This window comes from Hippocampus guttulatus, chromosome 16 (genome assembly GCF_054856545.1).
Source record: "Hippocampus guttulatus isolate MCC_2025c chromosome 16, RoL_Hgut_1.0, whole genome shotgun sequence".
Lineage (NCBI taxonomy): Eukaryota > Metazoa > Chordata > Actinopteri > Syngnathiformes > Syngnathidae > Hippocampus > Hippocampus guttulatus.
The window spans coordinates 3,786,836-3,814,524 of record NC_141276.1 but is presented as its reverse complement, the minus strand read 5'-3'; the positions used below and the strand labels follow the sequence as shown (position 1 = coordinate 3,814,524).

At 45.0% G+C, this 27,689-nt stretch overlaps 2 protein-coding genes and 1 long non-coding RNA gene across 5 annotated transcripts in view; 1 reads left to right on the top strand and 2 right to left on the bottom strand.

Moving 5' to 3' along the window:
• The first annotated feature begins 621 nt into the window (after window positions 1–621).
• On the top strand, window positions 622–21,987 carry pvalb6 (parvalbumin 6). The gene is made up of 5 exons (XM_086132755.1): window positions 622–871; window positions 20,509–20,583; window positions 20,696–20,828; window positions 20,927–21,036; window positions 21,431–21,987. Exons 2-5 carry the CDS (start codon window positions 20,523–20,525, stop codon window positions 21,454–21,456), a joined length of 330 nt encoding a protein of 109 aa, XP_085988881.1. The 5' UTR covers window positions 622–871; window positions 20,509–20,522; the 3' UTR covers window positions 21,457–21,987.
• LOC147192544 (uncharacterized) lies at window positions 789–10,936 on the bottom strand. The gene is made up of 4 exons (XR_015103183.1): window positions 9,253–10,936; window positions 9,065–9,155; window positions 7,424–7,530; window positions 789–923 (listed from the first exon to the last, which is right to left on the bottom strand). It is a non-coding gene; the product is annotated as an uncharacterized LOC147192544 (long non-coding RNA).
• Window positions 21,988–22,379: 392 nt separating the features above from the next.
• Window positions 22,380–27,689, bottom strand: part of baiap2l2a (BAR/IMD domain containing adaptor protein 2 like 2a) — a 27,235-nt gene continuing 21,925 nt past the window's right edge. For 2 of the 3 annotated variants that reach the window (XM_086132271.1, XM_086132268.1), the window contains 7 exons: window positions 26,863–26,961; window positions 26,426–26,492; window positions 26,018–26,222; window positions 25,258–25,323; window positions 24,322–24,496; window positions 23,562–23,602; window positions 22,380–23,342 (listed from right to left, as the gene is read on the bottom strand). In XM_086132271.1, coding sequence (XP_085988397.1) covers window positions 23,264–23,342; window positions 23,562–23,602; window positions 24,322–24,496; window positions 25,258–25,323; window positions 26,018–26,222; window positions 26,426–26,492; window positions 26,863–26,961 — 732 coding nt within the window. In that variant the 3' untranslated portion in view covers window positions 22,380–23,263. The remainder of the gene's footprint in view (window positions 23,343–23,561; window positions 23,603–24,321; window positions 24,497–25,257; window positions 25,324–26,017; window positions 26,223–26,425; window positions 26,493–26,862; window positions 26,962–27,689) is intronic. The other variant, XM_086132269.1, reaches the window with a different exon arrangement.

Sequence of the window (27,689 nt, the reverse complement as noted above, 5' to 3'; positions counted from 1 at the left end):
ATTAAAAAACAAAAACAAAAAAAAAAAAAAACACTCTTGGGTCACATGCACATCAACTTAAAGACCGAAAGGGGAAAAAGATGGCTCAGTGGATTTTCCTAATATCGTGATTCATTTCGACCTCTTTTCCTTTGCTCTCCATCATTTCAGTCTTTTTACACCACACAGATCAATGGATTTGGATGCGGACTATCTTTAGCCTTCCTCGCCTTTTCCTGCCCTTTTTTTTTTTTTTTTTTTTTTTTTTTGCTCCCTCGGCGCTTTGAGTTATTGCTCCAATGTGGATACACTGAAACACATTATTGGATTACAGTGTGATTGAATGGACAGCTTTGTCTCCAGGGACGGGATACCTCTGATGAGCTTCATTTGTATTTTTGGCCAAGAGGGTTCCACTTGTTAAACGTTTTTAACAAACCATTTTTATGAGTTTTTTTTTTTTAACCTTTTCTTTCTCTTCCTCTCTCCCGTCTTTAGCGCTCATCCCTTTCCTGCCTTCCACCATTTCTTCTCCTCTCTTCCTTCATCCACCTCTCTCCTCCTCCTGTTCAACATCACACAATGCCCTCCTATCCCAACCCAGCGCTCCCTCCCTCCACTCCTTCCATCCCCCATTATCTCTCCCTCCCTCTCCTCTTTTTTTTCCCCCCTTCATCTCACCTCCAGCCAGCCTCCTCCTCCACTTCCTCCTCCGAGAGCGCGTAGCATCCACTTTCTCGTTCTACCTCTCTTCAGCGGTCTCACGGTCTCTTTCTCCCGCTCTCCGTCCTCCACTTGGCTCGCTCCCATCGGCAGCTTCGCAGGCTCGCTGCTCTCCCTTCCAACTGCCGAGGACTCGGAGGCGCTCGGGACCAAGTCTCTGTCGTTGCAGGTACAGTAAGTGTGACTGATGATCGTGGAGTGGTTTTTGTGGGGCAGGCGGGCTGAACAAAAGAGAGAAAGAAAGAAAGTCCAGGAACGGTGAATGAGATTGGCGTGGCTCTGGCAAAGTAGAGAAGAGTGTTGAAAAAGATTTCAAAGACGAGCAGTGGACACGATAGGAATGGCGATGAGGTGATGAGTTAATCAAAAAGTATGTCACCACTAATGGGAGTCAAAAGCAATTCAACAAGTCACATAATGAAATAATTAGGACACCAAAATCAAATAGACGGCCCGTAGCCAAAAATATACACTACAACATAGAATTACAAGATCATGTTTCCAATTGGCATTGTTCTAAACTGAGCCCAAAATCCCATTCACAAACCGGAGCTGAAAACTGGCGATGGTGATTGGTGCTCTGAAAGCTGTGAGTCACTCTGTGTGTGTGTGTGTGTGTGTGTGTGTGTGTGTGCGCGTGTGTGTCAGGGAGGGGAAATCGATTACATTCCTTAACGAGTGCCGGTGAGTCTTCAGAGCGCACTCTTGAATGAACGATTTTTTTTTTGTACACTACTCATGCATTACATGGCCTGCGGTGCACATTGGCTTGATGATGATGATGATGATAAATAATGAGCTAGTGGCACATTTTGGTCAATATCACATCCATGTATGTGATGATTTGGCATCAGCTATCCGCTTTTTGCCTCCTCAAATCTTTCTCACGAGTTGCATCTGTCAATGCGGCGCTACATTGTCGTATTCATCAGCCAGTCCTCTCACCAAAAGTGCCCTTCAGGCTGAACAGCTGTGTCCTGAAGGGCAAAGAGACTTAAGATATTTTCTCAGGTGGATTATAATGACTAAACAGAGAGAGGATGAGAGTGATGCACAGGCTTTGGTTTAGAGTCGCAATAGATTTAAGCAAAGAAAAAAAATGTGTGGATTTACAGTGAAGTTATTTCTAATGTTTTGTGGTGAAAAAAATTGAGATTTAAAAAACAAACAAACATGAATTGATTTCACCCCTTTGCTTCCATCAATTCCTCTAAAATAGCATTTTACCACCTAGGCCACAACTTAGACCTGCTTTAGTATGATCCAAGAAGTTATATCATGCAACTGATTATTTAAATGACTATATTTAATATGGGAAAAAGAGTTTGGAATTTCAAACAAATCGGTGCATCCTGGTTTTATGGAACATTTAATATGCAGTTAGTAAATTTGCGACTTTTCATAAGAATATTTGGATAGTTCTGATAATCGTAGACCACATCAAAGCAGCTGTTGCTCATGTCTGAAGAGATCCCAACACATCACTGCCTCACCCATAACCATCCCCCCACACTGTTTTTGCCTCCCCCGCCCTCACCCCCATCCTTCCTTGCCTGATCAACGTCTGTGAAACTAAAGCTTATCACCATTTCCCCATTAGATAGCAATCAGGTGGAATAGATGCGAACATATCCACACTTGATTTCCTGGGGAATTCTATAATTTAACAAGCTCTGTGGAGTGTGAAATGTCACGTGTGATATAAAGCTCCTGGAGGTTCGGGGGAAGGGGGGCGCGCTCACTTGGTGACAGGAAGACATGAAGAGGGACAGAGTATGGAACAGTGCCGTGCAGGTGCGACCGCTGCTGTTCTCGCTGTCTCTGGGGTGTTGAGACCAAATTCGACTTGAAATTTGACCTGTGTCAGTGGTCCAGGTGTTTAGGTTTCCACCGAAGTTATTTTGACTATATGTGCCGGGCCTGATCCAATTAAAGGCTCTGACTGACAGCAGAGAGCTGACAGGGGGGCGTGTTGCCGGATTGTGATTTGACATTGGACCTGTCACATGTTTGCCCCTGACATAACTTTTCTATTTCATACATGATTACATTGCAGGACCATGTTGTGAAAGGACGCTGGGCCGAGGGCAAATGCAATGACAATGCAAATTGGGAAGAATGCGCTGAAATGAGGACTTGATCTTGACGCCCGCGATGCTCTTGTGCTAATTCATTCAACTTTATGCGCGACGCTAGCTACACATTAATATGTTCACATCACCAGGATCCATCATTAAAATAAGCCAATACAAGGGTGCATCTTTGCTAGCTTCCTGCTAGCAAAAATGTCTTTGCTAGCTTCCTGCTAGCAAAGATGTCAGCGTGTCATCGTGTGATGCAAAGAAGTTCCAGCACAATTTCAACAACCTTAAAAAGACAAGCAACATGATGATCAGCACCGCGCTCGGTGGGATCCCTCAGTGTAATCGACTCCGCTGCAGCAACCTCCGTCATAAACATTGTTTCATTCATTCATATTTCGCAGTATCAATTAAAAGTGAGTACAAATCTTCATCGGAGTACTTCCCTTTTGAAATTATTATTATTATTAGTATTTTTTTTTTGCAGTTAATGAAACATTCCTCAGTACCGAGTAGATTTGCCACGAAAGTCAGCAGTCATGGAAGTGAATTAATGAGGCGAGCGCTCCCTGAGCAGAAATGTGACATGACATTTTTCTCTCGTATAACAACCCGATCTTTCCTCATTGCATTCGCTTTGACTTGTGAGCATATTTGTGAGCCATTTTGGCCGAATAATTAAAACAGCGTTCGCAACCACGGAACGGAGGTCGCCCCGTGAGAATTTGCATTTGCGCCGATTTTGGCATGAAAAGTGCAATTAACCTCGAGTTGGGGGCACTCGTTAAAGGACGTTAATTAAAACGAGATGATAAGAGAATAAAAGTGGGAGACAATGTTTTTTTTTTTTTTTTTTTTGCTGAGGCGACAGAAACCGAATTTGGCAGATGGCGCAGTCTTATAATTGCATTCGGAGGCTTTGCTCTCGCTTTTTGGGGTGAACAGCTGGTCACAAACAGAAATGGACAGTCACGATAAACTACCCATCTCCAACTGTGACACAACTGGCAGACACAGGATCATTTCACACTCAAACCGGCCTCAGCATTGACATTTTGCTATGGGTGGTCTTTGCCAAGGTCGAAGACGGCTTTTGTCTAAGGCAGACGGCACGTGGAAAAGCTTCGACAGGCTCGCTGATATGCAGCTTCATCAGTGAAAAAAAAAAAAGTGACTGACATGACCTGTTTAGGCCTTGTAAGTGTGTGTGTGTGTGTGTGCTGGAACAACAAGTCATTGTCAGCCGCAAATGAGGAATTATGAGCGGGATGCAATGACATATCTAGAAATATCTGCCGCTGCTGTTTGGCCAATGTTTTGGAAAAGTCATGTGATGGGGGAGGCCGAACGTTTTCAGCTGGACTTGTCAAGTAATATGGATTGGAATGTGAGGTCTCAGGTGGTCTTACCAAATTGCACCACCTGCATTGTTTCATTTCTTTGCCTTACAGGTACAAGACATATCCAGCAGATGACGCTATTTTTTTAATTCTAAAATGTGCATTTCATATTGAAGAGGGAGTGGAGTCGGTGCCTGGTTTGCCAATTAAAACGACACGTGACAGTTTTGTTCTTTGCTCGACAGCAGTAACTGCCAACCACTGACACGAGAGCTCATCAGGCTTGCCGAGGCAAATTATCCAATTCCAATTGGCCTGACAATTATTTACTACAAATATTTGACTGTTATCTTTGCTCAATGATCAATGCCAGTGACGTATAGTGACAAGCAGAACGATTAAATGGCCTTTCATTTGATGGCACATAATGAACCTAAGGATCAATTTTTTGGTGACATTTTTTGATTAGTGGAGAGACTTTTCCCCATTTAAAAAAAGAAAAGTGCCATGGCTCAATAAAAATGTCGCAAAAATGGTCCATGGGTTCATACTGAGTCGTGACAAGCAGCAACTCCCCTCGCACCGTGTCGTGTGACATGAAAAGGAAATCTATGAGGTCAATATTACGTCTGTTCGCTACTCTATGCTTGCTAACCAATCTATCACAATTGTATTCTTGCGAGTCCATCTTTTTTTGCAGTGTCACATGTCAACAAAAACATAAAGAAACTTCCGACGGTATCCAAACAAACCACTTTCTGTCCTTGAGGCAGTACTTGCGCTTCGGCGATTCTGGAAGCGGCTTCCAAAAAACGGCAGTGACAAGGGGTCCAAAAGTTGTTGCTAACTTTAGAGTGACACCTAAAGGTTAGCCAAGCACAAAGAGACTCAACTGGTTTCTAATTAGAAAAGCCACGACCTCTTAAATGAGATCATTAGCAAAGCCATGGTCAGGTGGGAACGGTGTGCGAGTGAAAATGGATTGAGACTTTTCTTAATTTAGAGCCTGCTCTCTTTTTTTTTTTTTTAAGGAAAGAAAAATTAAAGATGACGACGTGCCCTATTTTGTTAAGGCCACTTGAATCCTTCATCGCTTGGGGAAAGAGTCATTTTATTTTTAGAGTTACATTATGTTTTCATGCTAAAAAGCATCAATCAGAGGTTAAGCGGTTAGTTGGCCACTAAATACAAATCGGCATTGGCAGGTCTGACTCGGCATATTCTTTCACCGCAGGTGATATAAAAGCATAATTGGCAGACGATTATAAATAGTATTCAACTTCAATTCAAGGGGTCATTAAAAATAAACCGGTACTTCGGGTAGTGCAATAAATGCATATGGCAACGGGGGAATAGCATCATATTAGGCAGCAATGCATTTCCCTTTACAATCTGGAAAGAGTAAGTACGTCAAAGTCAGGGCAATTGGCAAAAGGAAAGCGTGCGCCCTCGCACTGAAAACGGTCAACTGTCAATCGCAACTGCATAATCATCATCAACCGACAGCGTGAATGACAGCAAATCGCAAGAGCGTAAACGTGGACCGAGCAATTCCCGTCCGTCCTCCCGCCGGCTTCGTAATTTCGACCACATCGGGCCCCGTCGTGCCCGCACGGCGTCGTCCTTTCTCCGCTTTCATCTGACCTTCATTCCTGAACACTTCGTTTTATTTAATCCATAATCCATATCGGATCAAGCGGCGCCTCTCAGAATTGCCAGCTCATCGACTCGCCGCTGCTGATCAAAGCCTGGCAGAAAGTCCGCTCGTCAAAGATGAAAGTTAAACCGAAGTTTTCACCTGTCACATCCCTCCCTGGTCGGGAACACAACATGATCAAAGTATCGCATTTTGCAATTGTTCTCCATACACATCACGTGCTCCAGAACGTGTACATAGGCCACGGTTGCATTTTTGTTAAGTATTGATGGTCACAATAATAGCAACGTGCGAGTTGTGTTATGGAAGTGGATTCAGTTGGGGAAGGCCCCACTCAAGGTCCACATACCAAATCCCCGGCCGACACCGATACCATTATACAGCTACTCTCTGAAGTGACTTTGCGCGTGTGTAGACGCACGCCTCTATTCACTGCTTACCCCCCCGAGCGCTAACTCACTTCCGGTGTCTGCGTCTTTTGTAGCTCGATGAATGGGCACATATCTAAGTGAATGTGACTATGGTGTTCCTGACCCCCTTGCCGCCGCCCACTTTCCATCCTCTTTCCCTCGCTTTGTAAGAAGGCCGGCTCGCCGCCAGCAGGCCCCGGGCCAGTCCTGAGCGCCGGCGAGGCTCACACTGAACATTAGGAGTGCGTCGTGTCCGCCCGCCCCAGTCGGAGTGCGAGTCTTTGCGTGAGAGCTTTGAAGAGTGCGCCGCCACGGCTCTAACTGCTTTGTGCTGCAAGGTCGGTGCTGGCAGACCAGGGGCGCGCGCGCGCGCTCATACATTCACGGACGCTGGCAGCGCTGCGGGAGACGGGTGCGGAGAGGGTGTCAACTGCTGCTGCTGACCAGGCAGCACTGGTGGGGGTCAGAGATACGAGGCACTACGAGGGGGGGGGGGGGCTCTGCTCAATCATGCGGCTACAGACGCACATGAGCAAACAGCATAGCACTATAAATGTTAATGGACTAAAGTGTACATTGGAGTCACGGTAAGTAGACACTTGCGATCCGACTGCTTGTCTGCGTCCGTGCAGGCAGTCGCAAACAATCATTCATCAACACATGTGCAATGGTGCACGAAATTGTCGGGGTGAGAATGGCACTCAATAGAGAGCTGAGGTCCGCCCTGGTGGAACACTTGTTAAAAGTTAAACGGCGCTGCGGGGTTCCATCTTGGATGTTAGCAGGCCACATGTAGGACTGACCGTTCCGTTTAAAAAAAATATTTTTTTAAAAATCCTAGAACAAAGTGAAAAAGTTGTTTTGTGTTTCATGCCGGTTGATCTTCCTTTCTGAAAGTGAGCAAATTCGTTTCTATTCCGGGTTGGGGGGGGGGGCTGTTGTTCTATTCCAACTCAAATGCCCCAAATCAATAAGGAAATACTCCAACATTTTGTCGAGATTACAGAAGAATTTCCATCCGCACACGTTTCACACCTCCATAAAAAGACATAGCGCTGCGCTTATTTCCTGTACGTATCAAATGAATGACGATGACAATATTTACACAGTGCCCCCACTGTGTCTCTTATTGAATGCATGCTGTGCGATCCATCTGTGAGTATACATTAAGCTCTGAATTGAGGATGGGCTTCAATACTAAAAACCCCTCCTGGGGAGTAAAGTCAGACTTACCTCTGCCAAGGTGGTTCTGTCGGTAGCAGGCCAGCAGGGGTTAGTTTGTTTGAATGCAACTTCCTGCCTGCAAGGTTTTTGGGATTTCTTCCTCCAATGATGCCAGCCTATTTGGATGAAAAGACGCACATATTAGTGGGGAAAAAAAAGAGACATTTTTGTAATCATTACTGAAAGGCTCTCGTGAGCTGATTAAACAACGGGGCACGTTCCATGCCACGAGTAGCCGATATTTTGCTGTTCGCTATGTCTGTTGTTTACACAATTGACCTCAAACGACTCCGTTTTCAAAAGCCTCTTAATGTCAAGAGTCCTAAACCTTCTAAACTGTGACTTTAACACGGCCCCCCCCCCAACCCCCCATCCCCCTGCCTTTCCTCTCCTATTCAATACCTCGTCCCAGACGTGGTACAGAATACAAAGTGTTTTTCTTTCTTTCTTTATTTGGATAGGCGCTAATGCGGGAGGCCTGATGGGCGAATGTTGTCCGGCAAGTAGAAAGGGACGCCGTAATAAGGTGATGAAGCCGCTCCATTCACCAAAAGACAAGAGGACAAAGAAGCCGAAATCGAAATATGTCGAGAAATGGAGAGCGCATGGCATGGTGAATGAGACAATTGTGGAGAGGATAAGACAAATGGGGGGGGGGGGGGGGGGGGGAGCGACAGATAAATCATGAAATGAATAAATAATGTCATTTTGCTTCATCTTCTTTTGAAAAGACTCACGGGGGGGGGGGGGGGGATTTAATTAGAACACGTGACGCCTTTTTTGCTATAAACAACCGAGGTGGAAAGTAGCTGATTTGGACCCAAAAATAGAACAAATTAAATAAAACAATGACATAATACATTAAGAAAGAGAATTCTCAACGTCTAGGTTGGCTTAACGTAAACGGTTAAACAAATACGGCACTCGATACAGACTTTGGGGGACATTTAAGACCATTTGTCTAATTATCTGAATGTCGACTTCTCACGCATGACACCATTAAAATGGACTTTTTTGAGTTAGCTTTTTCTTTTTTTTTTTTTCTCCAGCAGCAAATATGTTACCCCGCAAGCCTAACTGGACTCCATCACTGAGGGGGGGGGGGGGGATCAAACAAGGCCCTTGCATCACACTGGGAGGCAGAGAGGCATGACGAAGACTGCAGCATTTTCAAATGAGGGCGCGTGCACACACACTTAAACACACATTCTGCACTGCAGTTTAAAGGGATCATCCGGGCTTGGGATGGTCCATTTTTCTCTAACAAGCTCAAGTTATGGATGTTTTTAATCAGGAAAATTTGATTATCTTGCTTTTTCAATTTGTTTTAGAGAAATCAGTACACGAACCTCAAAGCTCCCCTTTCTTGTCAGCAAAATAGCAAAACAGCCACCACCTCTTCTTATTCTCATGTCTTGGTGAGAGTCACGGGAGGAAGCGGACAATATTTGTCCATTCAAAATCGTTGCGGGTTTATTGCTTAGTAAGATTGAGAAACGGCGATCAATCGGCACCAAAATTGATGTGGCATTTGCTTTCGCGTGATCAGTCTCCAAGATATGAACACAATGAGTTCTGAGAGGCCTTTCGTAAGCTGAACTGTTCACAATATATATTAAATTTAAATTTATATGGGTTAGCTTGACTTACTTTTTTTCCCAAGCGCACCACAGGGGGTACGCCCTCCACCGCTTATCCAGAAATGAGGTGACACGCTCGTCTGGAGGGTCGGCAATCATCTCTGGAAGTCAACCGCACAGTGTTTTTCAAAGTCTGTCCATCCATTCGTTTTCTGTCGGATTTTTCAAAGTCCAACTGTGTCATTTTGCCAGGCTTACCTCCGGGGCAGGTGCCATAGCCGCATATCCAAAATTCTTGCTCTTGAAACCGCCACTTGCACCGCGACGCAGAGCTGCTTTTCTGGGCGTACAGAATTATTGTTTGCCCCGCTACGGCGACATGAACAGTGGGCGAGCGCAACGCGACCGGGCGCCTCCTAAAAGTTTGTGTTGACAATATTTTTACATACCGAACTATTACAGAGTGCCAGTGTTCAGCAAAATTAAGTGCCGGAGTAGGCAGGAGTCATGTGCAGCATTCTGGACCAACTGGAGATGCTTCATGGAGGATTGGCTAACTCCAAAGTAAAGTAAGTGCAAGCCAATAATCCAGCTGAGATGTGACGAAGGCATGAATTACTGTTTCAAAGTGCTCTTGAGGAAGGAGAGGCTTTACTTGAAAGATGAAAGAAGCTGGATTTCACAACGGCACCAATTTGCCGGTCCAATTTACAATCGCTATCCAATTTACGACCCAAGTTTGAGACTGTTGGCATAATGCTCACTTTCTTCAGTTTTTAAGAGTTGTGATTTGAACACACCGACATGTCAACTTCAAAGTTGGCTCAGTTTGCTTATTTTCTTTACGAGGTTGAGAATTATTGCATTAAGATCGGATTGCTTAAAACCATCCCAAGCAGTCCATCCTCACATGCCGAGTGAATTGTTTGCGCTGCGAGCTGCATTATGTGCACCGTAAGGGTGCATCCACACGATATGTTTTTTTTAGCCATATTGTTTGGGAGTATTTTGGCAGAGAACGGGCCTCGGGGCCGCCTTCGTCTTGCCAAGAGAAGAACTAAAACACAAGAAGCAGCCCGCCCGCTGATCGCAGGGAAGAGGTCAAAGTCAAGCGCATCACTTAGATGACAGCAATTCTGTTGATGCAGCAAAGTGCAAAGAACACTGCAGACGAGCGGGGGACACCCTTTTGCAGTCATCACTTGCTGGGCTTGGCTCGGATCACATTCCACTGCACTTGCTCAGGGGTGCTAGGTGGAAGCTAGCCTTGCACATTGATACAGCATTCCCCGCACACAGCACATTCTAAACTTGGTGTCGTTTTTGCTCGCCAGTCGGCACCTTGCGTGCTGCGTAATGTGCCCAAAGTGATTTCAGAGGTCATCCAGAAGGTCATTGGTTATACAGTCAATGCATTCAAATGTAGTTTACAAGGGTGCGCTAAACTAATCACACAGGGCGCTTTCAAGTTTTTAAGCTTTTGGCAGCACGGTGGAGAGGATTCAAACCATTTGTCTGGCTTTCCTGTTTCCTGTATGTCCGTTGGACAAGACAATTGGTGAAGCGAATGCCATTCTTTTATTATAAACATTGTAAGCCTCATCAAGTCTCGGGGCGGAATTAGGATGGCCTAACACCTTGAAAACAATTCATGCGGATGTCTGAGGAGTGCTTCGTGTGAATGTAATCATTTGGAGGGAGACGGAAGAAGAGTGAGGGGAAGTGCAGCCAGCGGAAAAAAGTGATGGCTTGAAGTGCGAATTTAAATATCTGCGAGTGCGCCCACCGCAAATTTCAATGCCGGTAGCCAAGTGGACTTTATGTGGATCGTCTACTGCGCGAGACCTCTTATTCATTGCAGATGGATCACCCTACTGTCTGACAAAGTGACCACAGATCAGCCTTGGCCGACCAAACATGACCGATTGTTTCCCTGGTAAGAGAGAGAACAGAAGGGGGAAAAAAACTAACAAAAAAAAGGGGTTGGTTGGAGGCTTAACTATATGTCTCTGTGTCCTCCTGCGGTCATCATTCAGTGCACTGCTCCTGGGCTAGAAGAGGCTGTCTGCTTGTGCCAAATGATCCCTTTAGGAGGGGGGGGGGGGGGCCGCAATGAACAGAGGAAGATAAGAGAGGGTAGAAAAAAAAAGAGAATTAAAAAAAACACTGAATCAAGGATTTAGCGGCGAGAGGATGGGGGGGGGGGGATCCAAAATGTGCCAGGGTGAGGGCATTGATGAGATCACACAAATGTGATTCGCGGACAATAAATGAGTGTGTGGGAAATGCATGGACGGAGAGCCGCGGATGGGGAAGACTGCCAGACAAAGAGCGAGGTAATTTTTTTTGGGGGGTGGGGGGGGGGGGGCAAAGGGGTAGATGGATGCGGAGGCAGCGAGATAGATGAGGGTGTTAATTTGGGTGGCGAGGGGGAGCTTCAGCGGGACGGAGGTGAGCTCCGCCAGCCAAATTGGGTGAAAAGGAATTACAAAGAGAAACAATTACAAACAACGGAGACGGGGGCGAGAGGATGATGACGAACTGTGATTAAAAGAGGAACAAAACGAGGCCCTCACAATTCCAAACATCCTCACATACTGGACATCAGTCAGTGTGATGAGACACCGCTTATCAGCGTAAACTGGGTTATGATTCCATTTTTTTGAACCAAATGTAGATGAAGCTGTGTCAATTTAACGCGGAGGGCGTCTTGAGATGCAAAGACAACCTCGGCCGTACAGACTGGGGTCCGATTTTGTCTCATCTCACCTGAATGAAGAGTGGCAAGTTGTCAAAATGAAGAAGCAAAAGACCTTGATGAAAGAGATGGGCGCCAGCCAGCGAAGAGAAATCAAGATGTGCCTTTTTTTTTCTTGGCAAAGAAAAGAGGAAACATAGTTATCACCTTGACACAGGAAGAAGCGATGCAAGGGAGGTGGGGGGGGCATAAAAAAAGAGAAGATGAGATGTGGAAGAAAGGAATGAAGGAGGACGAAACGAGAAAATGAAGAGTGCGCGTTTCCATCTGTCAGAAAGCAAATTGAAAATTGCTGCTCATATAGGAAGGCAGCCCCTCTGGCTTGTTTGTTGTTTGACCACAAACATGTTGTCTCTCCTGTCGCATGAAAAGTGCCCTTTTGGGAATTGAGCATTACTTCTATCTAAAATGAGCCACCGGAGCTGCGATGACGAAAATTGTACCGGAAGCCTGAATTGAATGCAAATGGCATACGGATCACCATATAGACTCGGCGTGGACTTGGCATGTTCTGCCGAGCCACTCTGGTTCTCCACCAACGGGCTCATTTTCGACTCTGGATTGCTCATCAACCGGATTGGTTGTTTGTCAGATACTCTACACGATGTGCTGGCTGATGATGTAGTTGTTGATAGCAGCTTCCAAATCCATTTTTTTAAAAATGGATTTATTTTTAAATTAGATATCATCCCATTGTCATCAGTATCAATTTATCTCTCTCGTCACTATTCTTCCCCGCTCACTTCGTCCTTTCCGCCATCACTTGCCTTTTCCAATTTCCATCCATGTCTCTCTCTCGCCCATCCCCGCCTCTTCCTTCTCTGTGTCCATCAAATCACCTGCTTCAACCGTCACCTCCGATTCCACATCAGGACCTTTCATGGCTACGCTCGCGCCAAAAACGCCGACAAACCTTGTGTGTGCGCTTCAGTCGCTCCCCCTTCAGCCCCCCCCCCCACACACACAAGTGCAAAATTCACAACATGCGTTTCATCCAGGAAACAACTAATACATTTCCACGGTCGACCGCTTCTGTGCCTTTTCCAGTCTCTCTGTAGCTCTGTGGCGACCCGGTGATGACACCCTGTGACATTCTAAACTCAGTGGCCACATTTCCGTTTGAAGCCTCGCAATGGGACGTGATGTCAAAAATGTGACCGGCATGATAACATGGACCGTTTCAATACCAATCTAACTGAACAAGGAAACATTTTGCTCCGTTCGGATGTCAAAGTCCGACTGTGAATTTTTGCCATGGTGTTCGAGAACAGAGTGTTGCGCAATTACGGTACCAGTGAATTAGAGCGGGTAGCGTGTACTGCCGATGCGTAAGTGCGCGGAGGGATGACCGGGTTAAAGCCCCAGCCCGGAGCCGATAGAACCGCATTAATGCGCCACACTTCTATCCAAACTAAGCCAAGCGTGAGAGCATGAAACAGAAAGCAATGAAGTGAAATTAAAAGCCAGCGGTGCTTAGATGCTTGCCTCAAAGGAGCCCTGACTACATTCTCAGCCTCTTCATGACAACATAGTAGAAAACTAGCTGCAATGCTAGTTTTTACATGTTTTTTTTGGGGGGTTGTTTTTTTTTGCACCCAGTACAGTTTTTTTTACATATTTAAATAATGGAGTCAGTATGTTTCCACCCAAGGGGTGTTGCCATTACGATAACTAGAAGTTCAAGGATTATTGATTAATCGCCAAGTAATTTTCTGACGGGTGTAACTGACCGACCCAATCATTAAATCGTAATCAATTTACCACTGTGCATTTTCTGCACTGCAACTTTGAAATCATGTGCCGTTTTGGAATCAGAGGCCTTTGCACTAGAACAGAAAGCTGTTCTGCCAAATGAATGACGCTACACTTTATTTTTTCTCTAGTCTTGTCCCTAAAAACTATTCTAGCGTCGCCATCCACCGCTCTGGCGCCACTCGCGAGCGAACGCAGTCGGATTACAAGGCGGCTGCTTTGAGTTCATCTTAGCAGTCCGCAAGGAAGCACTGGTCCCCTTGAGCCCTCGCTAACGTAATCACGGCCTGCCGCAGTCGCAAGTGCGCACCTAATAAGAGCTAAGAAGTCATGTCAGCGCGGGACATTAGCGGCAACGGGAACGATGCGCGCCAAATTCAAGCGCATGAACCCGACTTGATGATAGCCGCCCGATGTGACACACGTTGGCACATTGCAAAAAAAAAAAAAAAAAACGTCGCAGTCTCATCAATATAGATTTCTCCCAATTTAGCAGGACAGGTTTTATATTGCACATTACATCGTACAAGTGCATCCGTCTAACACTTGGATGATAGAATCATGTCATATATTGCCATAAACTCATTTTATCACGAAAGATTGATCCAAATATGAAGTTTTGGCGTTTGGGGGTGGGGGGGGGGGGGTGACAGGGTGCGTCAGACTTCAGTCAAGTGGTTCAGACCACAATGTTTTTTAAACTGAGAACCTAAAAAAAAATGTTAACAATGAGGAAACAGAAAAACCAACAGTTACCTTTGCGCTGGGCAAAACTTTGCCTTCCAAAGCAAGTTTTCAATTACAGCTGCAACCTTGCAAGCTAATGAAAAAAAAAACAAAAAAAAACCATCGAACAGTCAGAAGTGCTGATTTTGGCTCAATATGCCCGAATTCACAGGACCACAAAGCAATTGGGCGTCCCAAAGTCAGATACGGATTTGATTGAGGATTTTCATCTACTCCCCGAGAATGCTGGTGATTGGCTTGCTGATGATTCCAATTCGCAGCAGCTTTTTTTTTTTTTTTTTTTTTTGGAGGGCGGGGAGCGATTGATTTGCGTCCTACAGTTCACTGTTAGAGCCCCGAGTCAAAATGAGATTAGCACACAGAGGTGCCTAAGAAAAATATTGTCTGAGTGCTCACCGAACACATTAAAAAAAAAACCTGACACCTCTGAAAGTGATTAAATAAAAGCAAATATGATCATCATATCTGCGGGGCGGCTGCTCGTTGTATCCGTCTATTAAATTGTTAAAGCAGAGCACACATCCGCAAGCCTTATTTCATTTTAATTTCATATAATTGATGATATCCGCCGTTCCTTTCGGCTTTGCACACAAACGAGAATCCTTCCCCGCCCCCTCCGGCTGAGTCCCGGAATAAAGTGGAAATTACATCGAGTTGGAATCCAGCGGGCGCATGGCGCGTGAGTTAATATGTGTTAATGAAGCAATCAATAATCGGAAAAATAAACTGTGCACAAAGGGCAACATTTGCAGGACCGGAGTGCAACAAGGCGCGCTCTGATTTGACTTTGTTATTGCGCTAATGCATTGCGTCTGGTTGGAGATCATAACTTGGAAAGTTAACGTGGAAAGCCTCCACCTAGATCAGTATACTCCGACGTTTGCAAATACAGACCCGAACTAGTCAATAGGTGGAAATCAGTCGACAGGTCTTACTGTTTCATCCCTACTCGTTGCTGTGACTAAAAATAGCCGCCCGGCGATGAATTGTTTGACCGCAACGCAGGCCCCAGCAGACAGACGTGCACACATTTTCTCCGACTGTTTGCGGATCTCACATCAGTATGCCAATCAGCCCCCGGAACGAAGAGCCATATTCATTTGAAACAACCTGCGCGGGAGTCCCACAAGTAATCACATCACGCATAACCTTTACAATGATGGAGACGCCGACATAATCAGACAACGTGAAGCGGGAGGGACGACTGGGGGCTCAAATTAGGATGTTGTTTAGCGACAAAGCGATTGCGCTGATTAAGTATGTGATGTTGTCATTGATGTGGAAATAGAAAGAGGCCATGAAAGGCGTCCTCTTGTCTTTAGAGCCCCCCCCCCCCCGATAGTTTCCCCTTTGTACGACGAGAGTCTCCCAAGCTTTGAGCGAGGACCACACCTCATTGCTTATGTAGATTTGCCAGCATAGCGGCCTTATTTTCCCTCAATTTCTCCTCGTCGTCCCTTCTCTCCCCGCGCCTCATCTAGCATTCCGCGGCGGAATCCGACGTTGACCTCGGTGCCTCGAACCACGTCGGCGGCCTCATCGCTCCCTTTCTAACTTCTCCCCCTCAACGTCAACTCCCTCCGCTTTTAATCTCTTCCCTGTCATTTCTTTTTTAATATTCCGTCTTTCATTATGGTCATCCCAGGATTACCTGTCAGCGCTTCATCTGGGCCGTCGCCTTGTCAGGAGGCTTGCGAGAGGCGCGCCTCTGGTGGCCTTTTTGCCGCTCTGATGAGATGGCGCCGGCGTTTCATTTGGACAAATGTGCCAATAAAATGGTCGGACATTGGAAAGAACATCTTAACTGGAGGTACCAGATGGCAGAGGGACGGGCGCAGCGATAACAGGATGATATGGCTTCAAATATTTCACAGTCAATTGATCCAGATGGACAATGCACAGGAGGGGCCAATGTTTTTAAACACGCCGCACAAGTCAGGACCATTCTGCATTGCCGAAATTTGCAGACTGTTTGAATTTGCAGACCCATCACAATGGCTGTCCTGTGCTCCAAAATTCAAAACGAACACCCGAAAGCTCTTTCACTTTCGAGTCCTGAATGTTCTTGGGCAATGTCGAGATTCGAGTGCATCCAGATGCCTTCCTGTCACTCAAATGTGTTTACAACCTTTCTGCATCTGCGCACACAGTCACCTTTAAGCCTTTTTATTGGTCTTTTGAGCAAAAGGTCAGTCGAAAAGTCTGATGTTTGTACTAAAAAAGTCCTTACATCTTTGGAGTAAAGTGGCCTTCAAAGTACAGATTGCCCTTTCGTTGTACTCGTCCACAAATCAAAACTGTTTCCACCAGACTGAATTAATGACACTAACTTTTCAACGGAATGACCGCCACTTTTTTTTCTCCTAACAAATCAGCGTACCACATACAATGTCGACCCAAAAAGCAAAAACAACGCCACGTTCTGCGTGCCTTACAACAGCGCTTCATAGTACAAAGAGTGCAAGTACTAGACCGGCCTGCCAGCAGTCCAGACCTATCTCCGACTGAAAATGGACGACGCATTATGAAGTGTGAAATACGACAATGGAGGTTCGAAACTGTTGAGAAGATTAGTAAATCATTGTATTGTGTTTTTACAGAATATTTGTTTTATGCAACATCCCACCTTCATTCGAATCGGGTTTTTTCCTTCCACACTTCGAAAGCTGAAGACAACGTGAGAGGAGAAGGCAACTTTCCCGGTCGAATTTTGGACATGGGCCGACTCTAAAGTGAAACCGGAGGCGGGGAAGTGAAAAGAAACGCTAAAGCTGCGTTTGTTGCTAAGGCTGAGCAGCTTTCACTATCCAAACAATACATATTAAGTTAATTAGTGGCAATAAATTGCAAAAGCGGTGTGATAAGTGCTATTTCTGACGGATGGGCGCAACAGAGGAAAAAAAAAACGCCGACGGGATTTAATATGTCACCGGAGATGCGAAACGCTTTGAAGCAGCGGTGAAATGAAAAGAGAAAGCTTCAATTAAAAGTGTAAAGAAATGAGACAGACAAAGGTCTTTGAAAGGGAGAGCGGTGGTGGTGTGGGGTGAGGGGGGTTAATCATCTCAGAGGGGGGATATTAGAGGACAGAGAGGTCCCTTGGGTGGGTGGGGGGGGGGGGGGAGAAAATGAGGTGAAGAAATCGAATAGCTGCAAGGAGGAAGGGGGAGGAAGGGCAAAACAAGGATGGGCATCACAAAACAAGACTGGCTGATGAGAACAGTGCCAACGTTTGATGATCATTAATTGCGATGTCTAATTAGTCTGGTTGGAGACACAAAAACCACACAATGAAGCTGAGCAACATCGGTGACCACACCCTCAGTGACCACGAGCAAATTCCTGAAATCCCCAAATGCTTTGCTTTCGTCTGCTCATCGCGCTGTGTTATATTTTAATGCCGTATCAAATCAAGACCATTTTGGGGGGATCAACTTGTAAGTGAACCACATTTGAAATCTGGTTGCTGACCTTTCGTGAAAGTAAATCGGGTCATCAAAATAAAGGAGCAAGGCCGGTGTTTAGCTTCCTGAACTGGCTCCTCCATAGAATGAGATCAAATTTAGATACAGAGACAGCATCTCGACCAGGTAATTACTTTCCGATAGCAACCGTTTGTTTGCAAAATGAGAAGCAGTGGTGTCCCGGGGCTTACTTGTGATTTTTTTCAAGGTCACATTTTAATTACACCTAATGAGATTGAGTGCGCTAAGCAAACTTGCTCACCAAAAATGCTGGAGGACTCAAACTTGTTGATTCGCCCGTCAGAATCCATCTCTGAATTTATGAACGAAGGCAGGTTTCATCAATAAAAAGTAGACGGGAAATGAAAACGCTCGCGCATGCATTCCGCCATGAATATTCACGAGCGGAAGAATACATCACTAATTATGAAGTTAATGAGATGGACACTCATAACGAAATATTTATGACTTTTCACGGGGCTTACAAGCGGCGATTCAAATCATCTGCATCTTTAATTTGTTTGCTAATATTACGTGCAAATACGTCAAGTGGTCTCGGCACTCGCCTTGCTTTCATTATGTGGGCTTTGCAAATGAATCTCATGAATGTGCAACTTTACGAGACTGCAAACCATACGAGTAGCAGAAGGTGTGTCACACGGGAGGACTACGCGGTTAGCACTCGGGATAAACCTTTTTAATACTGTGCTGCTATTTATTGCGAGGTCCGCCACATGCACCCGTTTGTTCGATCGCTTTTGGAAAATTGAGTTTCATCCGCTGTTTTGAGACTGGAATCATTTTTGCTGATTTCCTTGAAAAAAAGATGTCAGCAATGTGATTTGATTACGCAACGTTGGATTTTAGGCGGTGATCTATCTCCGACGATACGGTCCAGATGAACTCATTCACTCCCAAAGACGTTTTTAAACGTCTTTTCGGACTTGGTCTAGAATTGGCTGGTACTGAATGAGTTAATATATCTACGCAATCACATGCGTCAAAATATGCATAAGTTACACCACATCAGAGATAAAATAAAATGCAAATGTGGAGTTACAGAGAGCAAAAAAAAATACTGAACAGACGCGTCGGTGCCAAGAGGAGAGTGTGCGGCTAAGCTATCCTGCACTGTTAAGTGCCAGAGGTTTAGACAGAGGACAGCCGTGATAAGAGCCACCAAGCCCGCAGGCCACTGCGCTGCTTTTAAGCAATCCACTCACTTCTATTGTTGGTGTTTTTCCTTGTAGTCTCTCTCTCTACCTGCGCTATCAGCATCCGTAGCAATTACTGTTAGCTTTCATTGCATTTGATCGAGTCATTTGAGGATCGATTATGCAGATGTTGTGCAATTCCGAGGGGCTTCGATAAATTATCTCGCAGGCACAAGGAAATAATAGCCTGCTGTATTCATTTAGATTCGACAGAGACGCATCCAGGGGCCTCCTCGTCTCCCAATAGAAAAAGTATTTGGGACTCATGGTTAACACATCATTTCAAATGTCAGTACATATAAATGCAAACCTCGTTTGGTGCCGTGCAAAGACGCTCAACAGCTGGCCCATAATGCATCTTTATGCGGTCGGGCTGACTGTAAATAAATAATTGACTTTACCCGCTTCCGCCGACAGCTCAGTGGCTGACGTTCTCTCACCGAGTCAATCTTACCCTCTTCATTTCAGAGTGAATTGTTTGTTTCACCATTCCCTAGACAGCTTTCCGCTATAGGTCACAAACAGAGGCTGCGCTGGTAATAATAAAAGATTGAACGTGTGGCCGCACAAGTTAAGTACTGTTCGCTATTGATCCACGCGCGGAGGGCTGCGTCACCGAAGCGGACAACAGCGCAGGGATCAACAAGCTCAAATATCAGCCGCAGTGATAAAAATGGAAGAAGACCAACAAAGCACGGCAAATGGGGGTCACCTTCATAATCCGAGCGTTGAGAAGATCTCGCGTTGGGCAAATGCTACTCTTCGCCGTGGAAAAAAAAAGATCTAATCTCGACTGTGTCTTTTAATTGCGTAAAAATGTGATTCCATTTTATCTCCAATCACAAAGTGACCCTTAAAAAGAAGCTGTGAGAGAAAAGGCACACTTGACATCTCCCAAATGTCGGAACGTGTGTTATGGTCCCATGAAACCAAACTGTGTTTTGGTGCAAACAGTTATAAAAGGGTACGCCGACATGTGCAATTGCATTATCTCACGTGTGTGTGTGTGTGTCTGTTTTATTTATTTTTTTGCTTGCGTTAAAATAATTTTTTGATTGACAACAGGGGTGTGCAGACTTTTTGTAGCCGTTGAATGAAAGAAGCTTTCATGTTATCAGAACTGGTATGGTGAAGTCTCATTTGGTATTTCAGAGACAGCTGAAGACTCAGATGGTCTGTTTAATCCCCGCTGACTTGGCCTGAGGCCCTCCTGCCCTGCTTTCATCTGCAGCAGCTCGATGAAAACACACAAACAAAATGCCATACTCATATATAAGGTGCTGGCCGCCATCTGTCCTTCTTCCCTTGACGGCTTCATTCAACGTGATATTTTCCTGTTTTTACCTGATAGACTACAACTCCAAAACCATCCCTCTGCCTTGGTTGCATTCATCTCGATTCACCACTCAGTTCACGGCCTCACTCGTCGCCGCTCATCTCACACGCGCCGGTTTCCTGCTGCTCCGTTCCAACGGCGTAATTCCGTACAACAATGCGCACCCTTGTTCCTTCGCGGCATCGATTTTAACCCAGTGCCCTCTTCCGTCGCCTCCTGTGTCCCTTTCTCTTTTCCCAACAGCCAAAATAGCCACAATGGCAATGAACAGCATCCTCAACGCTGACAACATCAAGAAAGCACTCGATGCATTTGCAGGTAAATCACAACCCCCCCCCCCCACCCCAAAACTAAACAAACAGTGGTCCACACATCTTACAAGTTCTTCAACTCGCAAGCCGTGATTTGTCGACTGTGCTTGTGTGTTCAGTGGCCGACTCTTTTGACCATAAGAGTTTTTTTGACATGATTGGCCTGAAGAACAAGTCTCCCGACGATGTGAAGAAGGTCTTCACGGTGCTGGACGCCGACAACAGTGGCTATATTGAAGAGGAGGAGCTCAAGTAAGACGACGCAGAACATGCCAACAAAGCGTACCAGAAATGAAGCCTGATTTTTCGTTCCGCCGCCAATATAAACACGCGCCTTCTTATCTGGTCAGATTCGTCCTGAAGGCCTTTGCCAAAGATGGCAGGGACCTGACGGATAAGGAAACCAAAATATTTTTACGCGCAGCTGACAAGGATGGAGACGGCAAGATTGGAGTCGAAGGTAAATCACGTTCGACGACAAATTAGATGGATTAGGGGGGTGTCATTAGGGCACACAAAAACACGATGCCACAAACGCAGTGGAGCTTCACAACACCATCTGTCTTAAAGAGACACGACTCAACCGAGTTGTTGTTTGGAGTTTGAAGGGGGGTGGGGGGGGGGGTGTGGGGGATATTCTAGCTGGATATAATAGAAGTAGAAATCATCAAAATGATCGTACATGTTTCCAAATAAAGTTTTACACTCTTCATATGAAGATTCTACTCAGTCACAAGTAAGAAAGTATCATACATTTTTAGATATGACTGTCGCAATGGCACGTTGCGAAAAAAGACACTGAATACTCCACCCCACTCCCCCCTCCCACCCCCACCCCCCTCTTTCTCTTTCAGAGTTTATCGCCCTTGTGAAAGAATAGGCACCTGTGAAGATTGAATTGACCCGAAAAGACCTCCTGACCATCGCCGCATCCTAACCCTATGGCCTCCATCCTTTTGACTGCACAATAAACCTCCAACACCCAAACACAAACGGCCTCGCGTCCACACATGCATGCACACACACACACTCACACGCACACACACTTCTGTGATGCCGCACAGCCACGTGCATTCAATCCATCTTCTCCTTTTTCCACCAACTATTCTTGTTTGCGCTTATGTAGAGAGAATAAAAAACACGCCCGCAGGACTAGACCTTGCATTATAAAGCAAAGTAGATATGTGAAGAGATAACAAGCGAGACCTATTTTCCCTCTGTGCTTCATCCCTCTTATTTATCTTTCTTATCATTTTAATTTTCCCAGACGTTTTTTTGCGCCCAGCCCCAAAAATGAACATTGGATTCAGCCATCCATCTAGTAATGAGATGTATTATCGTCATGCCATAAGAAGAAAGTGGTAAAGCTGTGAATGAAAAATAAATATGAATTAAATGAAGACAAATGTGACTTTTCTGTTTGCCTAATCATTGGATGTGATTTTACCCGGGGTTTTTTTTCCTCATTTCTTCCTCAATGAGACCAAGTGGAAAGCAACGTCATAAAGTATAACGCGATGCACTTCAAATAAAAACCAACCCATAATATTATCAAATGTACCAGAGGTTACAGAACCGTACTTTGAAGCCATTAACACAATTGGATTCACACTGAGGTTCAATTTGGGTTAAGCATCCCCAACGGAACAGCCAAATAGGCAACGTGGGATCTTCTTTTGTAGGCCAATTTACTGCCTGAGCAAATAAACGGAGAGTCCAGTCGTATCGAGACGAGCTGCACGGAAACGGTTTGATTGACACGGCGGCGTCACCAGAGGAAGACAACACAAAATGATACAAATGTTAAAATGGCCCTTCAATGAACACCGTTTATTGGGAAATGGTCACATTTCATTTTTGTCATGACGAATTAATTGTCGTTCATACAGTCGATTGTGCAATTATCACGCAATTATTGGAGATATTTAAGATGGTAAATGATGTCTCCGAGGCGTCATTAACTTTGAGCACGGCTTTGATTTTCCAATTTCTGCTCGGTTGAGAACATTAGGCTGGTGAAGAAACGCAAAGCGGTGCCATGGTGCAACGGTAATGAAACACTAAAGAGAACGCTGACAGCTACTTGGCGACAAGCGCAGAGACTATTGACTGGAATTTGAGGGCTCGCCATTTTTAACACCATCAAGATAACACCCAATATTTTTTTGTTGAGATTTGTAATCCAGCCCAAAATTGGGAAACACATTTGAAGTGTACAGACGTTACTCTAAATTTATTGTCGGGAATGTGGTGCTGCCCCCCTGTGGGCAATTACAGATGATGCAGTTTTGACGAATGGCTTTGGTTCACATTTACCCATTAGTACACAGTAATCAAAAGAAATGGAAGTACAACAGTGGAAACAGAGTTCTCACAGTATTGAAGAATCCCAGAATAGAATAAATCTGGATAATGATACATTCGACAATATTTGTGCATGCAAATGCTTCATGTTTTTTTTCTTCTGCTTTCTTCCCTCCAAATTTTGCTGCTGCAGATTGCACATTTCTCCATTGTGAGACAAATAAAGGGTATCTTATCTTATCTTATTTTAACGAAACATCAACACTTGAACAGAGTGTAGATCGAAGAATATATTTACATGAAGTATGAACAGGTGTCAAATAAAAGACATCGAGAGCGGACAATTGTCAACGGTAGTTCATTATTCTGTAAACTAAATGGCATTAGCGATAGAGACGAGGCGCTGATCTGTCATTGGTGGATGTGGGCTTCAACTTAATTGTTGCAAATGGGTTTGTGCCCCTTCAAGATAGAGAGAAGAAAGGAGAAGCGTTAAAGCAGCAGCACTGGGGCTCCTACTACATGTACAACTTTTTTTTTAACCCTTAAGATGAGCCAATGTAGTTTTGTGGCTTGAAATGAAATTGTTTTAAGAGAAACACATTAAGAGCAGCGCCTTCAAGATTTATGCATGGTGAATCTCTCTGATGAGGAACCTGTGCAGACTTTTTTTTTTCTTACCTCGGAAAGAGTTCCGGTCTTGATCCGTGTGGCTGGGAGCGCTGTAGAAAAAAAAAAGAAAAGGGTGAGTGAGTGAAAAAACTTTCACTGGGTGGAGGGAGGGAGTGGGGAGTTTCAGCCAACTGACTTCTTGGCCGGTTCACTTCACCCTTTTGCACATTGCTTGTACAAAGGTTGTGTCTCAACTCAACTGTATTTATAGAGCACTTTAAAACAACCGCCGCTGTCAACAAAGTGCTGTACGTGAAGCAAAAACAATCCATAAATAAAAGAAGAAAACAAGAAATGAATAACGAAGACAGTACACGGCAAAACGAAAAATCAAGTCCATGCCGAGTCAAAAGCCAAAGAATAAAATTGAGTTCCATGACAAGTTTTAAAGATGGGCAGCGAGGGGAGTCATGTCGCACGCGCACAAACATGCACATTCCCACACAACTGCATGTCTTGAAAGTACTAAAAATGTCATTCTGATCTAATGGTATACACACACACACACACACAGGTCCTCACTCATACACTGTCAGCAGCTGGAGCTTCCACCCTGCATCCACCAGAAAGAGGGATGTGGTGACATGGAGAAAAGCACTTTACCACAGTGCCCCTGCTGGACAAAGGAGCACATTGCAACAAAAGCCTTGACAAAGCAAAATTTGACCCGTTTGGCCATTTCTACTGGCCTCAACACCAAATCACGAGAGAGGACCTACACTGACATCAACTTCAAATACATGCAATCATTTATTGTTCGATCCCGTACCTTTTTTTCAGGATTCGACTCCGTTGTCTTGTCCGATGCGCCGGTTTGAATTTGAGAGGATTTCTTTGAAGATTGCGATAGCAGAGGCGGAGGCGGCGGAGGTGGCGTGTTTCTTCCTGGCACGTCCATGCGGCTGCTCACACTGCTGTTGTTTCTTGCCCGGGGAGCGGAACTACTGAAAAGACATGCATGTTAAATATAAAGGGTAAGCTCATTTACAAGACATAGAACGGCACTCTCAAAACTCCCTGATTTCAACAGCGCTGAAAATAGAAGTTGAAAAGTGGGCAAGAAGTTCCCATACCAACCCATGCTAGCCGTCCATAGTGAGTGTTTTTAGCTAAGCGTTTGGAGTGGTGTTCCTCAAGGCGTTGGGTCACCCAAATATCTTAAATGGCTCATGTTATTACTCCAGCCCTGATTATTGGTCCCAAAGAAAAAAAATGAGGATGGCCTGGAGGGAAGCAGTAAAATTAGTCTGTATGGAAGAAACTCTTCAGTCAACAGGGGTGCGGCTACATATGTTCATAATTCATAACAAAAAGATCCATCAACATCAGTTATAGAAGTAATAGACGAAAAAGAGTTCCAGGGCTCTCTCTCTGTAAGAACAATACTTTGAGCACTCACTGATGCCCTTGATTATCCTCAAAGTTTTATTATATCCGGTCACGTTTCAACTTGTAATGGATTGATACGGACAGATCAAAGTTGGTCCATCTGACACTCTCCAAGTGATTAAAAAAAGATTCCCATTTGACTGAGGCTAATGAGGCTGCATTTCCCCGCAGATGAGGAGGCTGCAACATGAATTCTAAATGGAAATCTTGCAACCATCGATGAAATCTGTTGTTGTTGGTGGGTTTTTTTTAAAAATTAAAACTAAAGAATTCCACATTCAGTTTTGTTTTGTTTTTTCAGCATGTGTGTGTTTACCCGATGTCAGCTGGCAAACGAAGGTCGTCCACTTCTTCCACATAGGAGGCCGGGAACCACCCCTGACTGAAAATAAAAGAAAGAATATTGGTGCTGATGCTGTGGCTGATGCTGTTGATGAAATGGATAAAAAATACTGGAGACACACAGTCTGTCCACAAAATAGATATGTAAAAAAAATAGTATTGGGTCCTGACAGCGTCCCCCACCGGCCCCCCATCCCCAGCCCCCTCACCCCTGCCCTCCCAAAAATCTTTGGTCATTCAACCCAAAAGAGGTTCTGAATTCCCTACATGTGCCACAAGATGGCGGTAAAACACTACTTTTTATACAAATGGGCAATGGCCCGTCCAAACAAAGATTGCACCACACCCCAACATAGTTCCTCGGCACCAAGACACCAAAAGAGGGTGCTAAAGCAACACTTTTAATATTAAACACATAAACCGCAATTTGTGAGTTTTACAGCAAATATCAAGTTTTATATCAATATAAAAACAACACAAATCCACGAACAGGTGAATTCAAAAATAAGGGGAATCCTGCTGGGTGTGATAAGGCTCAAAAAGGTAACCATAAGATGAGTCACGCTTCCCAATAAGATGCAGTGCAACTTTAAACCACTGTAATGACAATGACAACAGATTTGCGTAGGATTTGAAATGATTCCGGATCTCATTCGATTGCATAGCTGCACTTAACGCAGCAGCTGGCGAGCACACCCACACGCATTGCACCCAGGAAAGGACTTCACACTCACCGTGAATTGTTGCCAGCTGCACGGCCGTACAACCAGCCGTTTTTCGGCTGCTGGACCAGCACGGTAATCATCTCTCCCCTGGCAAAGTGCAGCAGGGTTGGATTGGAGCCAACCGGCTGATGGGCCACCCGGGCCCTCGTGGATCTTCCCGCACCGCCCGGCGATTCAGATGTAGAGCGATACGTGCTTCCCTGGGGAGACGGAGCTGGAAAGATCAAGAATCAAGCACGCCGCTGAGGATATTTGTTGAAGCACAATAGCTAAAATTGATGTCGATCCAGGCTCTGCTACTGATGTCCACCTGAACCATCGAACCATATGTTTACTAACTTTAACGCACTTATATTGAAAGTAGATCTAGTTTTCTGGAAAGAACTCCAAATTCCTGCTCTCAGGGCGAGTTCTCACCTCTTGATGGGACGTTGCCAAGAGGCTGCTCGTCTCTGTTCTTCCAGTTCTCCTGTCTTACCTGTGCCTGCATGAGCAAGAAGAGAAACTATTCAAGACAACGCGCGGCCCGGCAAATGTTGATCATCAGTCGTCATTTCAATGTTTCAAGACAAGACAAAACATTGCCGTTGCAATCTGAGGTTTTCACCGTGCCAGATATATTCTGAGAGATTAGTCATGCCACTAGAGGGCATTACAACAGCAAAAATAAACCAATCCATCCCCTCTGTCAGCGCTTCAATGAGATACAGACCAAAACTGATGTGAGAGGGGTTTTTTTTTTTTCCTCAGCTCCATCTTAGGAACACAATCATGTTGCAAACATGTCACGAATCCTCAACCTTGCTTGATAATCTCAGTGGATCGGACTCATAGCAGCTCCGCCACGAACTCACAGTGCTCTCCGGGCCGGGCGGCCGTATGGCATCCCGTCCTCTGGTAGCGTTGACCTCTTCTCTCCAGGAGTCAGCTTTCTGCTGGAGGGCACCTCCATTCTAGCTTACAAAAGCCAGCATGAGAACAGCGCGGGCGAACACATTTGCATGAAGAGCGGAGACGTCCAAAGAGTTGACAAGTATCATTGCTGCTTGGAACATGACCTCACCAACCCCGTAAATGAGGGTAATTAGTTCTCGCTTATTGCTTTTGCCCTTTGAAGCATGGGCAGTTTCCCCACGGATGATTTGACTTGGAGATACAATTATTTCAGATGGCAACAAAGGTGCAATGATGTTTCTGTTACTTGAGAGTTGTCATTAGTTCAGGAATGTAAGTGTAAACGGCCATTTTACCTGAGACATATTCTACCAATTTGCCCATCTTTCAAACAACCCCACTATGATCACTGCACTTTTAAACATGTCGTTAGTTCTGTATTCACACTGGACCAGAGGAGGTGCCAATTCGACTTGTCAGTTTGACGGGCTGAGAAGAGATGAAAAGAAAAAGGAGGAAGTCGAAAACAGGCGACCTTTCCTCCAGCCTGCTCAAGATGCTGAATCGCCCGTCATCTTCTAATCTCCCGCTCTGCGGTTGACCCTCGTTATCAAGGAGGCAAATTTCCCAACAGAGACGAATAGTAGCTGACACAATCGTGAGACATTTATTGAGAATTCCCTTTTGAGCACGTCCTTGTTAGTCTTCCTGACACTCACTGAAATGAGTTACATGATCATCCCGAGGCAAAGCCATTCTGTACCAGTAGTCACTAACCCATAAAATC